The sequence below is a fragment of the Zonotrichia leucophrys genome, chromosome 24 (genome assembly GCF_028769735.1).
Source record: "Zonotrichia leucophrys gambelii isolate GWCS_2022_RI chromosome 24, RI_Zleu_2.0, whole genome shotgun sequence".
Taxonomy (NCBI): Eukaryota; Metazoa; Chordata; class Aves; order Passeriformes; family Passerellidae; genus Zonotrichia; species Zonotrichia leucophrys.
The window spans coordinates 7,164,816-7,187,339 of record NC_088193.1 but is presented as its reverse complement, the minus strand read 5'-3'; the positions used below and the strand labels follow the sequence as shown (position 1 = coordinate 7,187,339).

Genomic DNA, 22,524 nt, shown 5'->3' with positions numbered 1-22,524 from the left:
ACAAATACTAAAGAAGCATTTGGATGCTTAGAAATAATTTAAGAAAATCTGTTTTGCTTTTGGCTCTGGCTGATGCCATTTGACTGCACAGATACCTCAATATCAATAACGTTTGGCATTTTGATATCATGGTGACTCAAACTACATCAGATTCTTATCCTGGCAGGACTCTGGAGGTCTAAGAGAGACCAAGTGGATTCCCCTGGGATACCTGGCACAGACTGCTCTGAGCAGCTCTTGCAACCTGAGCTGAGTTTTCTGGGGGTCTGATTTTCCTCAGCACTCAGGGAGCTCAGTGGGGCCCCTTTGAAGACACAGGCTCTCCCTGGCTGGGAAGGTCCCACAGGAACATGCAAGGGAGGAAGCAGGAGTGCCTCCTTTCAGGTCTTACAGTCACCTTCCTCATCAGCATCCCCTGGGAGTGAGATTTCCGCAATTCGGCAGTGCCTCCCTGGGGCTGCCCTGCCTCTTCCTGGGGGTCTGAGATGAGGGTGATGATGGAATTTCTCTTCCATGGGGGCAACAAAGAGATCCCAAACATTGCTTCAGATGATGTTTATAGGGTTGTCAGTAAAAAAAATCAGTCTCTCACAAAGAACAAAGCTTTGAAAGAACCTGAGGCCTGGTTGGGGACTTGCTGACAAAACACCTGATGGAGCTACTACAAAATAGGGGGAAGAGGGAAAATGGATAAAGCACTGCAAAATTAGAATTGCAGAGTCACAGCAGGGTTTGGGCTGGAATGTCTTTAAAGCCCATCCAGTCCCACCCTGCCATGGGCAGGGACACCTTCCACTGTCCCAGGGTGCCCCAAGCCCTGCCCAGCCTGGCCTTGGGCACTGCCTGACCTGGCCTTGGGCACTGCCAGGGATGTGGGGAGGAATAGTTTGAGAATAGGAGTCAGCTCCCAGGAGAAGTTGGTGGGGCAAAACCTTCTATGCCATTTATCTATGGCATCCTAATGCCACAGATAAATGCACGTTTGGGGGAGCACAGGCTGTGGAGATCAAGATCATTTCACCTATCTTACACTGATGTAATCCCTGATGTTTTACTGTCCCCTCCTCCTCCATGTCACCACACACAGAACATGTTTGGGAATGCCAGGGGACCTCAGGGTTAACCAGGGAGACAACTTTTTCAGTGTCATCAAGGAAAAATGTTGGTGGGGATTGTTCAACATGTCAAAATATTGCCTGGCCCTCTCTCACACACTCAAGGTCACCCTTAGGGGCAGATTTCACGCTGCTTTTCTCATCTCTGAACAACTTTTCTGTAACACAGTCACAGGAGGCCCAAGGACATCACTCTCTGGGGGTCACACAGCACACCTGCAGCAAAATTGGGCTGAGAGCATAAGGATTTGTGTTCCCAGGGCAGTGCCTCAGGTGCTAAGCCACAGTGGGATGTGCAAACAAGGGTTTTCTTCAGGGGCATCTTTGAAAGGGAAAATCTGAATTAGGCATGCAAGTACATTTTATCCTTCATTTAAACCTTCTCAGATCCTACTCTGTGCCTTCACCCAGCCCATATAAAATACACAGAGGTAAAGCCTCAAGCAGCCAGAGTAGGGACAGAACATTCTGTCTCTGTTTCATTCATTAGGCCTTTTCTCCCCAGCCTTGCCTGCAATTCCCATTTCCTTGCCTCTCATAGCACACACCCACTCTGCCTCACTGCCTTGCAGTCACAGGGAAACTGGTTTACAGTGAGCTCTTAAAAGAATATTCTGCTTCTGAGCATTCCTGCCTGATTTTGTGGGCAGCAGCAAAGGGATCAGTGGGACCCTGGTTTCTTCTCCAGTGGGGCAGTTCCAGTCTGTCCATGATCTGAAAAATTCCCATCCCATTTTCTCATGTACACTGAGGGAACAATTTCTAATTTCTGGAGTTTGATAAAGATGGGATTGACTCTCTGATTAGAACCAACCACAAAGACAGATCCAAGCTCAATAAGTCTGGGCAATGTAAATCTGGGTTTGTTTTTCACTTTGGGAAGGAACTTTAAAGACTCAAACAGCACAGTATCTTCCTTGGATGTGCCCAAGTTATCTTTAATGTATGACCTGAAGTTTTTAGCTCTATTTGGGTAGAAAGCCTAAGCCAAGTATTTATAACCCAGGCTTTCAGTTCATTCTGATAGCAAAAAAGGACATTGCCAATGCTATTAAAAAAAAATTAAAAAATAATTAGTGGTTTGAATGAAACTGTTGAGCTGAAAATTCTGTAGTTGCAGGAACTTTCAATCTGGTTCTCTAAAGACTTAATTCATACATGAGGATCCAGGGCCCTCCCCTCAATTTGTTTCCTTTCTCCTTGAGGTATTTCTGTGATTAACAAGCAGATGGGAGTGTGACTTTTGCTTCCATTTTCACTGAAATAACAAATCCACTTAAACCACAAAATTCAGTAAATATCAAGCATAAAACAAGCCAGGAGGAGTTTGCATTTCTGCTTCTCTCAGTTCGGGTTTTAATGTGCTTGATTTCCTTTGACTGTCAAAATTAAGAATGGGTATAAATTGAAATAGCCTGGGATAGAAATGTGGATGAATGTGACAAACCATGGCATAGGATCCCTGAATGTCTGAGTTTGGAGACCTTAAAAATCATCTTGTTCTACCCCATAGGCAGGGACACCTTCCACTATCCCAGGTTACCCCAAGCCACATCCAGCCTGGCCTGGGACACTTCCAGGGATGGGGAGTGTATATTAAAGTGTAATTAAGTAATGAAGTGTCATTAATTTAACTGTAATTAAGTGCATATAGACATTCAAGTCAACTTCTCACAATAGCAGGAGATTTTACCATTTTGCTGCCCTGAATTCCTTCCATAAAAGATATTCCTGGTTCATTGAGGATGAATGTGGCACAAACAGCTCAGTGGCACAAACCCCAGAGTGGCTGATTTGAAGCAGAAAAAGCCATTTTCAGTGGAGCACAGAGCAGGGGACGTGTGTGACTGTGTGGACTCAGTCACACCCTCAGCCAGACACAAACCCTGTGCAAGCTGCAGAAAGAACAACAGGAAATGGCCGGGGGTATTTATAGCAGGATTGTGTTTATCCTGAAGTGATGTTTGCACAGATTATGATGAAGCTTTTCGTGGGAGAGGACACAGCTTGTGTCAGCTGGAGGTTTGCATGCACTTCACCCCATGTGCTCCTGGCAGACTCCCTCATCCCCTTGGCTTTCCTTGGCCTTTTCCAGCTTTGCTGATCACCAGGAGTCCCCCCTATCCCCCTCTCCCAGTGAGCCCTGGTACCACCAGGGTTAGCCCAAAACTTGGCTTCTGCAGGTTTGCAAATCCCCCCTGGGATGGCACGAGAGGAAAACAACCTCTCACACATCAGTGTCCTGAGTCACTGAGAAATGCAGGTCCTGCTGCCGCCACACAAAAGTTCTTCTCACATTTTGGGTCCTATTAATAAAGAAACTGATGGCACAAAATGCCTTTTATCAGAGCTCAGCTCTGCAGCACAGACTCCTCCTTTCCTGCAATTCTCTTGGGGGATAATTTCTGTGTCCTTAATTTTCAGAGGGGGTATTGAAACACCTCCCAATTTATCCCTTTTTCGAGGGAAGGCATCCAACAAGAAGTAATAATTTTCATGGACAGATCATATCCCCAGCCTCACCTTTACCATCTCTCTCTGATTTGAACATGTAAATAGACTTTTTCTAATTCATCTAAATTTCCCTGAAGAGGCAAAAAAACCCGTCCAAATATGGGAGGTGAAGTAGATAGGGCAGCAACTTAATATCTCTGTGGGGTAAAGAGCCCTCCACCCTCCCACACAGCCTTGCAAGCACACGTCCATCCCTGCTGAGCAGTTTATCTCAGCCACAGATATGGAATGGGGAACGCTAAAATAATAGCGATAAAAAGTGGAACTCGAGCAGCAAAGAACCTGCTATTACTTCATTGTCAGAACAGTTCTTCCTTATCTGAGTCTCATCTCCTGAGGTTTGTTCAACTCATGAGCGCTCAGCTCATTTCTCTGTTTACACCCCATGATATCTGAAAACCTTGATTAAAAGCAATCAGAAAAATCCATCATATGACACTGAGACCGTTTGCAGCCTGTGACAGTTATTAGCAAATGTTAACCTTTCCTTTGAGAAAACAGAAGGAAATCCTGCTTTAATTTAGGCTTTCAAAGATCACCCCCCTCTATCTCTGCAGTAAATCAGAGCATCTCCACGAGGCCATTGTTTGCAAATATAATAAGTCCCGGGTTTGTGTGTTTAAAACCAAACAGCGAGAGCAAAGCATCAGGAAGTGCCCGTGAATGGGAGCTGCGGCTCGGGATGGGCGCATTAATTACTGCAATTGAGCCAATGCCCCGTGAATACCGTGCGAGGCATTATCAGCGCTATTAGAGCTTCATTAGGGCTGCAGGAGCGCGGGCAGCTCCCCGGGCTCATTTGCATCCTGCTCTGACAGGTGCTGCTCCAGGTGTCCTATTGTCATCCCGAATTAATAAACATGCTCCGAGCCCTGCTCCTTTCATCGTCTGTGGGAGGGAGGCAAGAATAGAGCCCGACACGGGCTGTCGGGGGGGGCAGAACAACCTGACCTCATCTCCCAAAAAGCCTTTTGCTGGGGCTTTGCCAGGTTTCATTTCGAAGTGATGAGCTCGTACCTGTCAGAGCTGCCATCCGTGCCGGAGTGCCGGCTGAGGCAGGACTGACACCGGCCGTGCTCTGCCCTCCATCCTACAAATCAGTGGGGCTCGAGGCTCCCCCAAATGTGCCCTCTCATATCTCCTTTATAAACTCATCCTTGTCCATCTCTGACCACCAGGTTCTACCTGCCCCTCCCTTGCCAGTTCATCACTCACACACTAAAATTATACTCCTAAAGCCATCCTGCTGTTGGTTTTTACACTTTTATTCATGGCAGGTGCTGATGAACCTTAGTAGGATGCACACAGCTTGCTTTGCTTTCCAGTCCCATGCTTTAGTTCAACATAACCTTAATTAATCAGGGAATTGTATTTATAACTGGTTTTTCAAACTTTTTAGGATGTAATTTCAAGCTGTTCCCTGCAATCTTAAGAAATTCAGTCCTATTAAATAAAAGGTGATGTTCTTATGCATTTGGAGCATAATTCAGGCTTTCCAGAAGAAAACCAAATTCCACAAGAGCTGGCAGCAGCAGTGCCATGTCACCCAGTGTCCCTCTTTCCATCCTTCTGCAGCAGCCAGTTGGCCCCACACTGTCCCTTCTCTGGCTTTTCTGTGTTCCCTGATTTCCCAGAGCCTCCGTGGCCATGTGGTGTCCAGATCCCATCACAGCAGGGCTTTGTGCTGGGCCCAGCTCAGTGCCAGGGGAGCAGTGGCTGTAGGGCCTTGGTGGCTGCTGTCACCTGCCTGATGGCTCCCACCAGCTCCTCATGCTCCTCAAGCCCTTCTGGCAAACAGGGAATGCACTCCAGCCTCATCCCAGGGCTCTCTGTGCCTTGGGGGGTGCAGAAGCTTCATTGAATCTGCAATATTGCTGTCCATAAAAAATTCCAGGCTGTCCTCATTGCCTTCACTAAGGTAACAATTGAAGCTCCTGCTGTTAATGAGCAAAGGATATTCCTGAATGTCCTAATATTCCAGAAATTCATCCCACCCTGCCTCACTCCACTGAGGTACAACCAGAGGGAGGAAGCCTGGGCTTCAGGGCACCTTTCTCAGCTCCTGCACTAACAAATGTCCCTGACTTGGTGAGATAATAAGCACTTCTCTAAAACACTAATTCATGCCCAGAAGAGCAGGTGAGTGACCTTATCAGGGGAGCAGGTCCTCCATGCTTCAGGTTGCCTGCCTGGCTCACCTTTTTATTTAACCCGGCCATCTTTTTATACAACTTGGCCATCTTTTTATTTACCTTGTGCATATTTTTATTTAGGATCTGCATCTTTCTGTTTAGCTCGTGCATTTTTTTGTATAACTTGTGTATCTTTTTATATAACTTCAGCACCTTTTCATTTGCTTTCTGCATCTTTTTGTTTAGCCTTTAGTGCATCCTTTCTCTTTGAGTGATGAAGCAACAGCCTCCCACACCTGCACTCACTCTTGCACTGCCCCTGTACCCAGCCAGGTCTCTCAGCTTGCTCAAAAACCAAAACTCATTTCAAGTGCCTTTTTTTCACCCCTTTGTCTTTTAAGAACCAGCTTGTCACAAATGGCACTCACTAAATGACTGTCCAGGCAGACACAAAGGTGAAGCAGAGGAGGAAAGGCCCCGTCAGGTGCTGCAGAAGAGCCCCCAGTTCTATGGAGCATTGAGAGACAAGAGCTGTTCCTTGTTATTGCAGCCTCTTGGGAACATTTGCCTGCCATGTACCCGGGTGTGATCTGGAAGCAGATTTGCACCTGTCCCAGCAGCCCAAAATCAAACAATGACAGTGCTGAGAGAGCCAAGGCACGGCCAGGGGAGCTGTGCTCCTCTGCTGCTCTCTGGTTCTGGCACCACAGCACCAGAGCACAGGGTTGCTGTGATCCCAGACACCCCACACACCTCTCTGCCCCAAAGAGAGAGCACAGGGTTCCTTGTGATCCCAGACACCCCACACACCTCTCTGCCCCAAAGAGGGAGCACAGGGTTCCTGTGATCCCAGACACCCCAAACACCTCTCTGCCCCAAAGAGGGAGCACAGGGTTCCTGTGATCCCAGACACCCCACACACCTCTCTGCCCCAAAGAGGGAGCACAGGGTTCCTGTGATCCCAGACACCCCACACACCTCTCTGCCCCAAAGAGGGAGCACAGGGTTGCTGTGATCCCAGACACCCCAAACACCTCTCTGCCCCAAAGAGCAGCCCCTGGCTAATGTGGCCTTTGCATCTCTGTTTGTCAGGGCTGGAAGGAGGAGAAGTGTCCCCAGGAGGACTGGGCAGGTCATGCAGCTCCATCCCAGGGGCTCTGGGTTCTGTGGGATGGGGCTGAGGGTTCTGGGCTCTGTGGGATGCCCCTGCATGGGGCTGAGGGCTGGGGCTGCACAAACCCAGCACCAGGTGTCCCACGGGGCCCCTGGGAATGCATTGCTTTAGGCTGCAGGGCTGCAGAGCACAGACTGTTTCTCTCTGTGTTTCACAAGCACCAGAACACTTCATCTCCTATAAATAGTTCTTTCCTAGTTTCAAAAGCTGCAACCCTTGCATCCAGCTGCTTTGAACTGGATTTCAGAGAGATTTTCTGCTGACATTTCAGGCACCTGCACGTTCTTTATCCAGGGCTTACAAAACTCTTTGTGGAGATTTGTCACTTCTCAGCTTTACCTCAGAAGAGCATTTCCTGTTATTATTTTACAATTAGGAAAATCAAGGCACAGAAACCTCTGATGATTTTCTCTGGGTTTCTGGGTAAGGAGGAGGAATAAAGCCAAGGGGACTCCACTTGGTTTGATTCTGCCCAAAGCTGAGAGTTTCTAAAGAGGGCCATGTGAGCTGATTGTTATCTGCTGAGCAGAGCAGATACCAGCTGAGAGATCTCTCCTCCTTATCTTCTTACTAAATAATAGATGTCTGATTAGAATCTCATATGCTAAGAAAACTTTGTCACAGATAATGGCAGGTTTCTGAACATGTTTCTCTTCTAGAAGTACCCTTATCTCCATAACCCTTTAACTGAGTCAGAACAGAAGGTGAATATCCAAGGGCAGGTCCTGGATATAATTCCTGGGGAAGTTCTCACCTGCCAGCACAGGACGAGCAACGCTCAAGTTGTCCCTGTGCTTGTGCTGGGCAAATACACCCTGGGGATGGCTCCTATTCCAAGCAGCGCAAGGATGGGCAGGCAGGGATAAACAGGGAATGACTGAGAGTTCAGTGCCTTCTCCAGGCTGCACAAAAAGTGCCAGGGATGAATGTCCAGTGTCCTGGATCATAAATTCATGTTTTGAGACCTTGGCACAGATTGCCCAGAGAAGCTGTGGCTGCCCCATCCCTGGAAGGGTCCAAGGCCAGGACAACCTGGTCTAAGGGAAAGTGTCCCTACCCACAGCACGGGGGGGACAAGGTGATTTTTAAGGTCTCTCCCAACCCACCCCATGCAGTGACTCTGTGATATATGAAATCAGCATCAGCTGAGACTGAGCCATTTTACAGCTGTTTGCTTAACTCCACCACTTTCCCTGCTGTTTGTACAGGGTGAGAGCACATCCTTTAATCCCTGAGCTGATGACACTCCAGAGCCCTTTGTTTACTCTGGGCACTGCCCATCCTTTGAGCCCTGTGTGCACAAGCCCTGCTGTCTCCCCCACTGCTGCATTTGTGGGCACCCCAAGCACCCAGGCAGGGGGAGAGGAGCCTGGGATGAGACACTGATGGAAATGTGAGGGGACCACAGAATGGCTCTTGTGTGCCAGGAGAGGCTGTGAAAGCAGCACACACCTTGTGGAGGCTCAGCTCAACCAGAATGGAGCCCTCAGGACCTGGAAACAGCTGAGGTCGTGATCTGGGTGAGGACAGACCTTGGTGGCACTTGGGACAATGGTCTGTCAGGACTTGGAGGGATTTCTCTGCACAGCCAGCTCCTTCTCTGCTCCTCTGCTCCCCTGTTCCATGCACATTTCCCCTCTCTGCTGAGTGCCCACACCTTCCACATCCCACATTTGGGAAGGTTTGCCCGGCCAGCTGAGCTCCCCCAGCCTGGCAGAGCTGCACGTGGTGAGCAAGGCCTGCTCACAAGGTGGAGTTTCTGTGGCTTAGGGTTATGTTAATTCATGAATTCTTTTTTATTTTTGGAAGCCTGCAGCTGTTAGTTTTGAAACAACAGAACCTCACGCTGCAATGGGGTAAGAAACGGATGGATGAAAGAGAGAAGCAGAGTCCTGAGCCTGTGCTGGCTGCTGGCTTTTAAACACATCAAATTTGGCTTGTGCAAGGAGCCAGCTGGCATTTGGGCCCTGCTGAAACACTGGCAGTGCTGTGTGTGTGGATCCATGGAGCAGCTCCACAGGCACACACATGGACTCTGCTGCCTCCTCCTCTCCGCCAGGGCACTTGCTGCAAACCCCTGGAGAACCTGGAGGCCTTCACACCCTGCCTCCTCCTCTGGAGCGGCCTTTGGTCTGTGGGAAAGCATTCCTGCCATTCTCCAAAGCCACGTTGCAAACACATGCAGGACCCCAAAGGTTGGGAGCTACACCCACCTCTCAGGACAGGCAGGGGCTGTGGGATGTTAATGAAGGACAAGGATGGGAACAACCACTGATCTGTCTGTCCACGCCATGGCACTGCAGGACAGGCCTGCACTGAGATCTCTGCTGCTCCTGAGCAGAGCCAAAGTCATTCCCAACTTGGGACAGCATTGCTGCAACTGGAGCAGAGGAGGCAGGGAGGGAGCAGAGGGTTTGCTGAGGTACAGAGAGGTGAAGTGCCTGAGATCCCACAGTGGCACCACAGCTGCCTGAGCCACGCTGGGCACTGCTGACACAAAGGCTGCAGTCAATTAACAGCACAGATTTTTCTGATTCACCAGAACCTAAAAAAGCCAAAGCATCCCAATCCCAGGATTGCATCAGGAGGGCATTTCCAGCCAAGCCCTGGGAACAGCCTGTGCTGCTTTTTGAGAAAAGGCAAATCCAGATGGGATCAGGTGCAGGCTAAGGAATAACCAGAGAAGGAAGGTGTGAAGGGATCATAAGAGCTTTGTTTGTCCCAGCAAATGCCAGAGGGAGGTACAGCAGTGGTCTGTAAATGCCCCACAGAAGCCCCGGGAAGGGAAAGTGCTGCTGTGGTGCTGGCATGAGAAAGGCATGAATCAGTCATGAGCAAATGGCAGGCCCAAGCCAGAAGAAAGTGTCCAAACCTCAGAAGGAAGAAGTTACGGAAGTCCTGTTCAATGGGGAGCAGTGGGGGTGGAAAGAAAATCCTTTGGAGAAACCTTGGAGATTTTGGGAAAGGAATGACAGAACCTGGTGCTGTGACAGCAGAGCAGAGCCCTAGAACTGCTCCCACTCTGGAGTTCAAATTAAGTGCCTTAACTTTTCTTCACTGTTCAGGAATTTTGAGGAGGACTCTCCTGTTACACACAGCAGAGGCCACACTGGTCTCCAGGCACTGCTGCAGCACAAATAATTCCTCACACTAACGACCAACCATAATTACATCCTTCCTGCAGCAGACATGACATAGGAGAATACCAAAACTGAGGAGCAGGGAGCAAACTGCAAGTTTATTCCATCCATTACTGAACAGGCTGTGTCCTGTGAGGATGAGAGCACGTCTGCTCTCACATGCCGTGGTGCAAATCCAGAGGATTTATCACAAGCCAGCTTGAACTTAAGGGCATTGCTTTCCCTTTCTGCAGGGGATGAACTCTGTCCCTTTGTTGAAACCTTTGCCTGCTGCTCTGGGAAAGCCTTCCTGTAGCTGTGGGGCTGGGTTTGGGGTGCCCTGTGAGAAGCAGCAAAGGGAGAGACACAACTTCAACGCTGACAGACAGAAAATGTTGTCCCTGGCAGGAATGAGTTTGGGTTTGGAGTTAAGATTGGATTCACACTTTTCCTGCCACAAAAAGGATCCTAAGGGGCTGCATGTGAGTAAGGTTCTACCCAGCCTTGCACACTCTGCTCACACTCCAGAGGATCCAGACTCACTGCCAAGAGCAGCACAGAGGAAAGGCCTGAGAGGTGCCAGGGCAAAGTCCTGTCCTGCATCCTCTCTGTGCAGTTCCTGTGTGGGTAAGAGCACTTTCCATCCTGGACCTGGCCATGCTCCTGCTCCCCTTTCTGCAGCCCAGACTGCAGGACAAAAGCTGTCCTGGGAGGCTGGGCCAGAGGCTGGATCGGGGTGGGCAGGGCAGGAGCAGGAGCCATGACATCCCTCCCTTTGCTTCCGGAGACATCTCAGGTCCTCAGCACAATCCCAGTGTCCTGGGGGAATTCACCATTCCTGGGGTCAAGTGTGACACATGAAACTTGCACACACACTTGGCTGGCAGAAAAACAGATTCAGGAAAAATGTGTTCAGGTCCCAGACCCTGACCCATGCTCTTTGTCCCTCACCATGGCTCATTCCTTCCCCTGTCACTGGAGCTGTTAAAGACAATTTTGGTAATATTTGCAGGATGATACTGAGACTGCTGGCCTAACAAATCACTCCAGTGAGTGCTTATTTTAAAGCTTGGTTGGTTCTAGCAAAGTCAGATGTATGAGTTTAGAAATATCTGCTAAATATAAATATTTGTGCTGTGCAAAGATATACATGGGCATATTAGATCTAATTAAGGAAGGCTGTTACAGCTCATGTCATGTGAATTCTGCTTCGGGTTGGGAGTGTCATGGGCAGAAAAATTGTCCCTGATGCAGCAAAGTGGCCCTGAAGGACCTCTGGTCTGGATCCTCAGTGGTCTTGGAGACACCCCCAGCAGCTGCTCAAAACAGCTCTCAGGCTTTTGGGACCAATGTTGAAGAGATCTGTCCCCTTTTCAGCCTGTACTATATCAATCATTGCTGCCTCTGGTGATTTTTCTGTTGTAAAACCATGGAAGGTGTTTAAAATTCACCAGTCCCTGGGCAATTCTGACGCCAGGAACTTGTGAACAGAATCTTTGCATCTCTGCTGGTGCCTTGCTGAGTGACCAGATGCTTCCTGCATTTCATCTCCTGGTTGTTTTTCCTTTTTCCCTTTGCCTGCTTGGATTTTGAGCTCTTATTCCTTCTACGTGCCAGGGTTCTCCTTGATGGGAACCTCTGGGGACAACTCCCATAATACAGGGAATTAATCATAGAGCCACAACTTCTGGTTCTAATCAGGAGCCTGTCCTAAAGGCTGAGCTGCAGCACAACCCTCACAGACAAATCCTCAGAATTTAATAGGGATTAAATCAATGGAGTTTTTATGGAAAGTGAATTGCACTGTATAGAAATTGTTCCATAAACAGAACACAGCAGAAAAGACAAAGCTTCCTTGATTTTCCCCTGGATTCTACAGTAGGGTATAATTTTCTGATGCCTTTTGCTGGGCAGTCCAAAGTGATTTGATTAAAAATGACATTTCTGACTGTAAAGGTGCATGAGAACACCTCAAAGCAGTGCACAGAAATGTACAGAAAGGCAGTTCTGTAGGGGGGCAAATGATAATTCTTTTCCTGGATCAAAGTCATGCAGCTCTTACTGCTTCCTCAGTCTTGGGTGAGCAGGATTCCCTGGAAACTCTGCCTGAATCCTCTGCTGCCTCAGCCTGGGGTAACCAGGGCCCTGCTCTGGCCACCCTTCCACGCCACAGACACATTCTGGCATAGTCAGGAAACAGCCACGTCCAGAATCTCCAATCCTGTTCCATTTTCTGCCATTCCTGAGTGCTGATGGCTTGAATAAATGAGCCTTGGATTTCAGCTGCCTGCTCTGGGTAGGCTGAGTTGGCAAATTCCCTTTGCTCCACACCCACCTGGGTGCCCAAGGGGCTGCACAGCCCAATTTCCCTTCTCCTTTCTAATCACAGAATTCACAGAAATCCTGCTGAGCTCCTGGGTCTGGATGAAGGGATGAAACCTCAGCATGAACTCCTTACACTGATTTCAGTGGGAATTGCAGCTATCCCATGTCTGTTCCTGGGAATCAGGCCCAGCTTTGCTCTGAACTCTGCACTAACATCAGCTCTGCACTTGTCCAGTGGATTCTGGTTGTGTTTGAAGGATTTTTATAGGCATCTACTCAGTCCTGCTCTGAGCTCATGTTCCTCTGTATGAACAGGAAAACAAGGGATCCTTGTCAGTCAAGTGAGCAAGAACTTGGGATTTTTGTGCAGAAAAAGCCTCAGCTCTGAGATGTGGGGTTATAAAGGATGGAGCATCTCAGCAGAACAGCTGGGTAAAAAGGGCTTTCCCAAGGAAAAGGATCCCCACTGCAGGGCAGGATTTGGATTTTGCAGCCATAGGCTGTTCCTTGTGTGAATGGCAGGACTGAAAGAAGCTGCAGCCCCTCACAGGTGAGGGAAAACCAGAGGGGAATTGCCCTTCAGGGGGTGATTTGAAAATAATCCAAATTAAAATATAATGTACAGGGCAGCTGTGCCCTGTGTGCCAGGGCAGTGACTGTGCATGTGTGACATTTTGGGGAGCATTTCCACCAGTTCCACACATTTCAGGACATAAATTCCCAGGTTCAAGTATCAAAGTGCACAACATCAGCCTGAGCAAATCACTGAGACCTCAACACTTGATATTTACCTCAGCAGGACATTAAAAATCCCATATCTGCAGTGACACACTGAACCTTTGGGTGAGGAGTTTCCCTTTGTGCTTTACTACATTTTGGCTACTAAAAGCTGCCAGTGGCAGTGGTTTCCTTTCAAGAGCACCGAGCTTTTGCCCCTCTGCAGCTGGCAGAGATGAGGAGGGCACTGAGCTCCAGGCAGAGAGAAGACAAGGCAGAGCTTGGATGGTGAGAGTGTGTGCAGTCCCAAGGAGATTGGGAACAGGAGCAGCAGAGGAGTTACAGTTTCCTTTGTTCTGTTAAAAGGAAAAAGGAAACACATCAGGAAACCAGACTGCGGAGCACAGGAAGTCTCACTCTGGCTGATAAAAAGGAACTGATGTGAGGTTGGTTCAATGCAGTTATAAGTCAATCAAGCTTGGAACAACAAGAAGAGATATTCAGAAGAAACCAGAGAGCCAAATTCTGCATTTAGCTGTAAAAAGAGTACTTTAACCACTCCTAATCTTTTCCTTATCTTGTTGTTTTTTTTTTTTGTTTTTTTTTTTTTTTAAGAAAAGCTGCTATAAAAGCCATTCAAATGAGTATTTTCTCATCATACTGAAGTCGGTTTCCTGAACTCACCACACCTTCCCCTGACCCTACCATACCTTACTCCAGTTTCTTTCTTTCACTCATCAACCAGCTTTAAAACTGTATTCTTGCTGATTTATCTCTTCCCCTCAGATCAAAACCAGCAGTATTAAGAAGGGCAGTTTTTTGCTGAATGAGGAATCAGCAGATGAGTAATGAGAGGCTCTGCGGCCCACTGGGTTATTTTTCACTGCCTCTGGATGACTGACAAGGATTGTAACGTTCAGTTCCTGGGTGTGCAGCTTTGGCAGGCTGGGCTTAAGGCTTTCTAATTTATTTTAATTGTTTCTGACTCCTTCACAGCCCTGGTAGAGTCCTAGGCTGGTCTATGCTGGAAGGACAAGAAGGAAATAAATACAAATAAAGCAGCAAGCTTATCCATGACACCTCCTCTCCTGGGATGTGCTTCTTACTGGATTTTAGTGAAAAATCAGGAAAAGAAAGAATGCTGAACATGAATGAAGGGTTATTTTCTGTACAGCATCCTGGAGAGAAGCAAAGGCTGGAATTACACAACCCCTGGATGACTGAAGCTTCTTTCTCTATTTCCCCTGGTCCTTGCCAGGGTGTTATTCCCAAATTTTGCCTTCGGTGCTGTTTGGAGAAGCAAGAGGTTTGTCAGGAGAGCCTGAAGCTCCTGCTGCACATCCCTTTGCTCTGGGGCTGGGGAGAGCTTCAGCTGGGGGAGGAGGCAGAGGGAGGCACCGTTTGTGGTAAAGCTCAGAGCCAGCTTCCAGGTGGGTGTTACCGCGGGGGAGATACACATCAGTAATTATGTGGCTGGTAATGAGAGGGAGGAAGAAAACAAGCAGAAAATGCACCAACATCTCAAAGGCTTTGATACCTGGAACTCAGCAGAGCAGAGCAGGCACTGTCCTGGCACACACATTGCTGTGCATACAGCTGAAGGGTGGTAAGGGCACACCCTGCATGCCCAGGGCACCCCATCACTGCCCATGTCACCCCCTCATTGCCCAGGGCACCCCCTCACTGCCCAGGGCACCCTCATTGCCCATGGCACCCTCATTGCCCAGGGCATCCTCACTGCCCAGGGCACCCCCTCACTGCTCAGGGCACCCTCACTGCCCACCCAGGGCACCCTCATTGCCCATGGCACACCCTCACTGCCCAGGGCACCCCCTCACTGCCCATGGCACCCCATCACTGCCCATGGCACCCCTCACTGCCCAGGGCACCCCCTCACTGCCCAGGGCACCCTCACTGCCCATGGCACCCCTCACTGCCCATGACACCCTCACTGCCCAGGGCACCCCCTCACTGCCCACAACAGCACCCACGACTCAGCTCCACCTCAGACAAATGATTCCCAAGGGAGGCAGAAACTCACATTTGGGGGGGATATTTTAGGCTGTATTTCAAACCCAGCTATAAATGTGCAGCCACACTCTTGTCTGAAAATACATGTTGGCTCAGAAAATGTCCTTGGCCCTGGCCCAGGGCGGTGTGACAGGCCCCTGGCACTGAGTGCCCTCAGGCAGCTCCTTTAGATGCCAGGGCTTTATAGGGCACCTGTGTTCAGGTGTGCACCAGAGCACAGGGCAGGCACAGGCAGGGAAACAGACCTGCTGTCCAATTCAGGTGAGAGATCTGAAGAGAATTTCACATTTCTGGTGCAAATTGGCTTCAAACCAAGTTGTAGAACTCAACTGGATGTGTTAGACCTGCTTTTTCCAGGGGCACATCCATGCACACCAGGCTTCTGCAGCTTCAGGGGTCCAGCAAACCCACAAATACCTGAACCCCTAAAGTTAATGCTCCCCTGGCTCCTTGAATGCTCCTGCTGGTGCATGTTAGCTCTGAGGTGGGACACAGGGACTCTCTGTGAGTGCTCAGGTGAGCTCAGACACAAGGACACACTTCTGTTTTTCAATAGCAGCTGATGAGGGGCTGTAAAGGAACCTCAAGCACCGATGGGCTGTGGGGGAAGAAAGGCAGGGAGGTGCTCTGTGCTGAGGCTGTGCATTCATGTGTTCCAGACCTGACCCTTCAGAGCAGATGGGAGCTGAACTCAGGAGGAAAACGTTCCTGTAAGTCCAGCAAGGGCAGACCTGAAGGAAATAAACTCTGCTGCCTGCAAACCTTGCTCCAAGTGCCCTTCCCCCAGCACATCTCACCTCTCAGGGTGACATCTGAGAGCTCACCCCGAGCTGCAGCCTCCCCTGTGCTGCACCTGAGGGTGGCCCTGCAAGGAACAGAGTCCTGCACCCCACAGGGCAGGAATCCTGTGAGCAGGGACACAGGCTGCTCCTCCCCTCATCTCACAGAAGGAATCGCCCAGAAATAAAATCAATAACTCAAATAAAAGCATGAAATCCTCAAGACACGCATTGCTACTCCTTTGAGTGACCACATCCTGTGGAGGTGAAGAGAAACTACACCAGGCTCTCAGCACCTCCTCAAAGCCTCGCAGCAAAACCCCGAGGGCTTCAAATCCAAGCCCTTGCATTGTTCTCTCGGGTAAAGGTTTTCTTCAGAGAAATCCTCCTTTTTTTGAGGAAATCATCTATTTTTGAGGAGGAAAAAGTACACTACAGACTCAGGAAAGGCTTTTCCAGTGTTTGCTGCCAACTTGGAGTCAACACTGAACACTCTGATCTGGCAGCACCCAACAGGACACCGAGGCTGGAGGTTCGTGCTGAGGCAGGAGATGTCCTTTGCACACAGATCTCGAGGGGAAAATTCAAAATATCCCCATCAAAAAATATCCCCATCAAAAATATCCCCATCATAAAACCTTTCTAAATAGTTTTTTGATGTTAGAAAGTTATTATGCAATATAAGTATCTTTGAATGAGGATTAGGGTAGGAGGGAACATTGCTGTTCATGCCCTGGAAATTCCAGATGGTTTTGTTCCAAATTGCTTTTGAGGGACAGCAGCATGGAAAGTTGTTGTCCCTCAAATCTTTGTGATTTATTTATTATTTTTCCAGTGTGGAGATTAGGAGCCTTGCCCCAGGAGTCAACACCCTCTAGCCAGGAAAGGCCATCCCTCTGGGGCCAAAGCTGGGGTGATTAAAAAGAGCCAAACAGACACGAAAATTGCTCAAAAAGGAAACATTTTCTTAGTCTGAGATCCCCACGGCCAAGTTTGAGAGCGAGAGCAAACGCCTCCAGCTCACAAACGACAGAGATTGCTCCAAAACCCAGCCCCACCCTTTGCTATGGCAACGCCAACACACCAGCCCTGCATTCAAGGACCCTGCTGTTCTCCTCTTCAACAATGCAAAGTCCTTGCTGAACGCCCCTCAGAGGGGCTCTCTGATGGCCTCAACATCAGGATAATTTTATTTTCCTGGAATGAAGGCAAGAGCCACACAAAATATGATTTTTCACGAACAGGCAGGCTCTGGCCAGTATATTTGCTTTAATTATTCTCCACACATAAAGTGGAACTGAAACAGTTAAAGCAGCTCGAAACCACACCAGTTGTTATTGTGAGGAAGGCCATGCATGAGCATCTTGCTGTTGTTGAGATGTGCCCTTTTCTGATTTATTGTGAGGCAGTGAAACCCAAGTCCCACAAACACAATGCAAGTCAGTCAAAGTGGGGTGTTAACCCAAAGAAGATGGGATTTGAATGTCTTGGGGCACAATAAAAATGTTGGTGACTATTTAAAATTAGTGCAAACACAAGAGTCAGCAGTTACACTGGCTCCAATCATCATCTGCCAGTGCTATTGGCAGAATATGAACAGAAGGTGGAAATAACTCAGATTTCCTGCACTTCTTCCTCCACAGAGCTCTTTGAGCAGGGGACACTTCCCAAGCCAGTTCTGCTCACAGATTACACAGATTATTTAAAGGATGCAGCAGAAACCACCACCAACCTCCTCAGCAGGTGACCTGATTCTCCTCAAGATAAATAATCCTTTGAGAATAAATACAAATGCGTTCATTTTTATGGGACATTGGCTCAGCACTGTCACATGGGATGTCAGTCAGTGCATGGTGGGGAATGATGACTTAAAATCCTGAGCTGATCCTGTGGTTTATGTTTATATCCATGGAATTCCCTGCTTGAGGCCAACCCCATTCACACTTGCACTCAATGTCCACATGGGATCCATGTCCACAAGGATCATCCCAACCACATTTATTCTCTGCCCCAGCATGGCTCTGAGCCCTTGGGACAGCTCAAGGCTCCAGTGGGTTCATCCCTTCGCCTGCAGCTGGGCAGGTGTGCAGGTAAATTACTCTAGGGAGGTAAAACAGCAGTCGGAGTCATCAAGGTCCTTTCTGATAAAAAGATGAAGAGTAAAAGTACAAGCCTGTCTTGGTAATACAACCTGAGACAAAGCCAGATATTGGAGATTGCAGGCAAGGGAGAGATTTGCAAAGCAGGCTGGATCCAAACTCCTGCATCTGTCAGCCTGCAGTTAAAGGCTTCAGCTCAATTAAAACAATTAGTCAGTGCAATAGCAATGCATAGGCTTAAAAAACAGCCACTTGTCAAATTTAAATTGCTCAAGAAGAAAATGATCTGGAGGGCACAGCCCTGTCCCAAGTCCAGCAGTTGTCCTCTCCAAGGACAGGAATATTTCTGAGTTTGGGGTGGGAAGTGCCTTTCCCCATGCTGGAACTCAGATTTCATCTGGGACCGCCCCTGTTCTTGCTGTAGATGATGAAAGAACCTTTCTCTGTGTTTTTCTTGCTCTCCAGTCACTCAAGTGCATCTTTCTGCTGTATTTCTCCCAACACAAATGCAGAGCTCTGAGGTAAATCAATGCCTGCATGGCAGGGCAGAGCTGAGGGCACCATCGCTGTTAACTTGCTTTGCTCTGGATGTGCCCTCAGAGTCACACCCACCCTGCAGCACAGGTTAAGGACAGAGCTCAGCACACCAAAAGCACTGCAGCATCTCCAGCCACATCCTCTCGTGCTGCCCTTCACCTGTGAGAAGCCAGGCAAGGGGGTCTCACCCTTCCCTGCAGCCACTGTCTCTGTGGAGAGCTCCAAACCACAGGGTTCTTTCTGCCCAGCATGAGAATTTACAAGAAGTCTCAGCTAATCCTTTGGGCAGGACAGGAGCACAGAAAGAGGGCACAAACAGGGCAGAGGGGACAAACAGGGCACAGGGATCTGCTGAGCCTGGAATGGCTTGATAAAGGAGCCCAGGAGGAGATCCTGTGTCTGGTTCCCATCTCTAGATCCCATCTCTGGGTCCTGTCTCTGGGTCCCATCTCTGGGTCCAATCTCTGGGTCCTGCCTCTGGATCCTGTCTCTGGATCCCATCTCTGGATTCTGTGTCTGGATCCTGTGTCTGGATCCCATATCTGGATCCTGTGTCTGGATCCCATCTCTGGACTCTGTATCCTGGTTCTCCCAGCCCCAGGAGTGCCAGACCCTGCCCTGGCAGGGCAGCAGGGCACAGGGCAGTGGCAGAGGCTGCAGAGCGGGCACAGGGCAGTGGCAGAGGCTGCCCAGCAGCCCCAGGGCAGGCCCAGCCCCGGGCAGTGACCTGGGCTGTGGCCGAGTTCCTCCTTTGGCCGCAGCCTCAGCGTGACTGAGCCCAGCTCGGAGCTGCAGTTCCTCATCCCCAAACCGCAGCCGGGGGGAGCTGGGGGCAGCGGGGGCAGGAGCAGCTCCCGGGGGCTCCGGGGAACAGGGGCACAGCCCAGCTCTGCTCAGGGATGGGCAGGGGGCTCCTGGCCTCTGCACAACGGCGGGTCCACGTGTGCAGCACCGCAAAGGCACAGATGGGGAATTTCTGCACTTTCACTGCACAATATTTAGGGCTCCGCAAATCAAAGAAAGTTGTGGTACATTAAATGTATCCTGAATGAGGCCCAGGTTACTTTTGCTACAGATCTGAGGAGGTGGAGGGGAAAACCTGTCTTATTCCAGCCATACCTCCCAAATATTGTGCTTTCAACACTCCTGCTTTCTCCCTTCCTTTCTGACATTCACCTTTTCTTTCCCTCCTTCTTTCCTCTTTCCATTTTCTCTTCCTGTCCATCTCCTTCCCTCCCCCTTCTCTTGAGACCTTTCCAAACCGTGCACTTGTCACAAGCTGCAATCTAAGGGAGACAGTTTCAGTTCCTGCCCGTTTGCAGCTTTGTTCTACCCAGGTCAGCAAAATTTAAAAAAATAGAAAAAAAAAAAAAGAAAAAAAGAAAAAAAAGAGAAAAAAGGCACTTTTAAGGCGAGCTCGACACCCCACCCAGGCAGGCGATAGGCATCTTTCGAAATCATCCAACCCAAACACACCCACAGCGTCTCTCGCTTCAAGGCTCCTCTGTTCGAGGGCTCCTGTCCCGCAGCGCTCCCCAAGAAGAGCCTGTCACACTCACACAAGGGTCCCCCAAAGGCAGCCCGGTGCCGCCCCGGCTTGCAGAAGCTCTGGGGGAGCTGGAAGGGCTCGGTTCATCCCGGCAGGGGCTGAAGGAGCGGCCGGGGGGCAGAGGGGGAACTGCTCCCAGCCCCAGCAGCGTCCCTGGTTGCTCAAGGCCACCCGAGGTTGGTTAGCTTGGTGGTTTATTTGCCTCACTCTGCTTCCCTTTCCTCCGAGCCAGGGCGATGTTTCTCCTCCAGCCCGGGGCTTTTTCCCCGCCAAAAACCCCAAGAAAGCTGCTGGAGGAACACGGGCGACCACCCGAGCCAGAGCGCCGGGGCCAGGGCCGGGCCAGGGACAGACGGACAGCGGGGGCAGCTCCGAGCCGAGCCGGGAGCAGGAGCTGCCGCTGGCACTGCCCCGAGCCGGGCACTGCCCGACCCTCCTGGGCCCTGGCACTGGGCACGAACCGGCTGCGAACCCCCGAGCACCGGGGAGGCCCCGGGAGAGCCCCGGGACGCGGCGGCCGAAGAGGAGGAGGAGAGGGAGGAGGAGGAGGAGGAGGAGGAGGAGGGAGCCCGGCCGGAGCCGGCCCCCAGCCCCGCGCCCCTTCCCAGAGCCCCCCAGCCCGAGGGGACCCCCAGCCCCTCCTGCCCTTACCTTAATAGTGCCGTCCATCGGGAAAAACTTCCAGCCGGGACCAGCAATATTCCACACATTGACCCGGTTTAGCCTGCGACTGACGCCTGCTGAAGTTTTTTATCCTTCTCTCTCTTTTCGCTCTTGTCGCTGCCCTTCCAGCGGTTTTGCTGCTCTCTCCGTACCCCCTCTCCCCCTCTCTCTCCCTCCCTCCCTCTCTCTCGGTCTCTCTCTTTTTTTAACTTTCCTTCTTGCAGCAGAGCGAAAAAGAGACAGTTAACCGGATGAAACGTTTTTTTCTGCTAATTTTGGGAAGTGAAGTCACTCGAGGAGGAAACCTTCGTCTCTACGCTGGTCCTGCCTTCTTGGTGAAAATATATATATTTTACATACAGGATATTTGCTCCATTTAGATAAGAAGGGGCAGAACAATAGCCACCTCTGTCACAGCTCCTGTTTGTCGCTGGGACAGCCCGGCCAGCGCAGAGCTTGCCTCGCACCCCGTGTTAGGCAGCCTGTGTCATCTCACGGCTCCGTTTAACGTGGGGTTTTGCCTTTTTTTTTTATTTTTTTTTCTTTTGGCTGGAGCAGCTTTCGCCTGACTCACCGAATTTCCGTCTCTTCCCACAGATTTTTTTATTAATGCGTTTTCCAGTCAACGGGAAAAATTAAGGGGAGAAAACCGTAAATGCAATTCGGTGACGGCAGGCGGAGGGAGAAGAGAAAAAGTCTGGCGATTAAAACGAATTTAAAGCATATTTCGAGCCCTCTCCTTCACGCCTCCCAGCACGGAGCGTGAGCCGAGGGTGCAGCCGCTGCCAGGAGCGAGCGCTGAGTGCAATAATGCAGGACAGACAGACGGATCCAACACAGAGTGTAATAATGCGGGACAGACAGACGGATCCAACACAGAGTGCAATAATGCAGGACAGACAGACGGATCCAACACGGGCTGCGGGCAAGCCGAGGCTCCCGGCCACTCTGGCCCCTTCGCTCAGTCCCGCTGCTCTGGCGGGGGGATGTGGGGCTGGGAAGGGAAGGCGCTGCCATGGATGGTTTCTGTCCTTTCTTTCAGGTGCCGGAGCCCTTTCCCAGCCTCCGCACTGATGTGAAACCCCCACACAGCGGGGGGGACACCCCCTCTTGATAACCATGTCAGAACCTCCCATTCAGTACCGGAACAGCCGCTCGGGTGCCGTGTCCTGACGGGCACAGCAAACAGCAAACAAACCCCTCAGCCTCTAAACCTCGCTCCAGAGCCCCTGACGCGCGATCCTCCCTCATTCAGAGCGCAGCGAGCGGCAGCAGAACGCGCGTTTTCCTCTTTCCGGGAAAAGCCGAACCTTTCCAAAGGGAAATGAGACAATCCCCGCCTGTGCCGCTCCCGCTCCCCGCCCGGGCCACAACAACCACGGACACACCATGCAGCAGCCGGGCCGCCCTCCTGCCCCGCTTCCACAAACCGGGCACACAGCGAGGGAAAGGAAAGGAGGGGAAGGCAAGAGAGGAAGGTGCCAGGGCAGCAGGGCACCCTGCCCGTCGGGGGACAGCGTTACCTTGTGCAGTGCCAGTCGCGTCCAGGCTTTTTGTTCCCCCCTGTCTTTAGTCCAGCCACGGGGAAGGGGATGAGGGGAAGCAAAGTTATATCCAAAGTTATCTTGCCCCTGCTCCTTCCAAAAGGGAAAAGCAATAATGCCACCAGTGTTTCTCCCCGGCTGCGGCAGGGATGCTTTATTAATACTTTATTTCTCCGAGCCCGAGGCTGGCAGGAGAGAGCCGCAGATCCCCCTTGCCCCTCCCTCC

General features: G+C 50.3%; 1 protein-coding gene across 3 annotated transcripts in view; it reads right to left on the bottom strand.

Annotated features, from left to right (window-relative positions):
* FLI1 (Fli-1 proto-oncogene, ETS transcription factor) overlaps positions 1-22,524 on the bottom strand; it is a 90,734-nt gene that overhangs the window by 55,271 nt on the left and 12,939 nt on the right. The window contains exon 1 of one of the 3 annotated variants that reach the window (XM_064732045.1): positions 20,743-20,963. The exons of the other annotated variants lie outside the window; for them this stretch is intronic. Within the exon in view, the coding sequence (XP_064588115.1) occupies positions 20,743-20,760 (18 nt within the window). The 5' untranslated portion in view covers positions 20,761-20,963. Of the gene's footprint in view, positions 1-20,742; positions 20,964-22,524 lie in introns of those variants that run through there. 3 annotated transcript variants of the gene reach the window in all.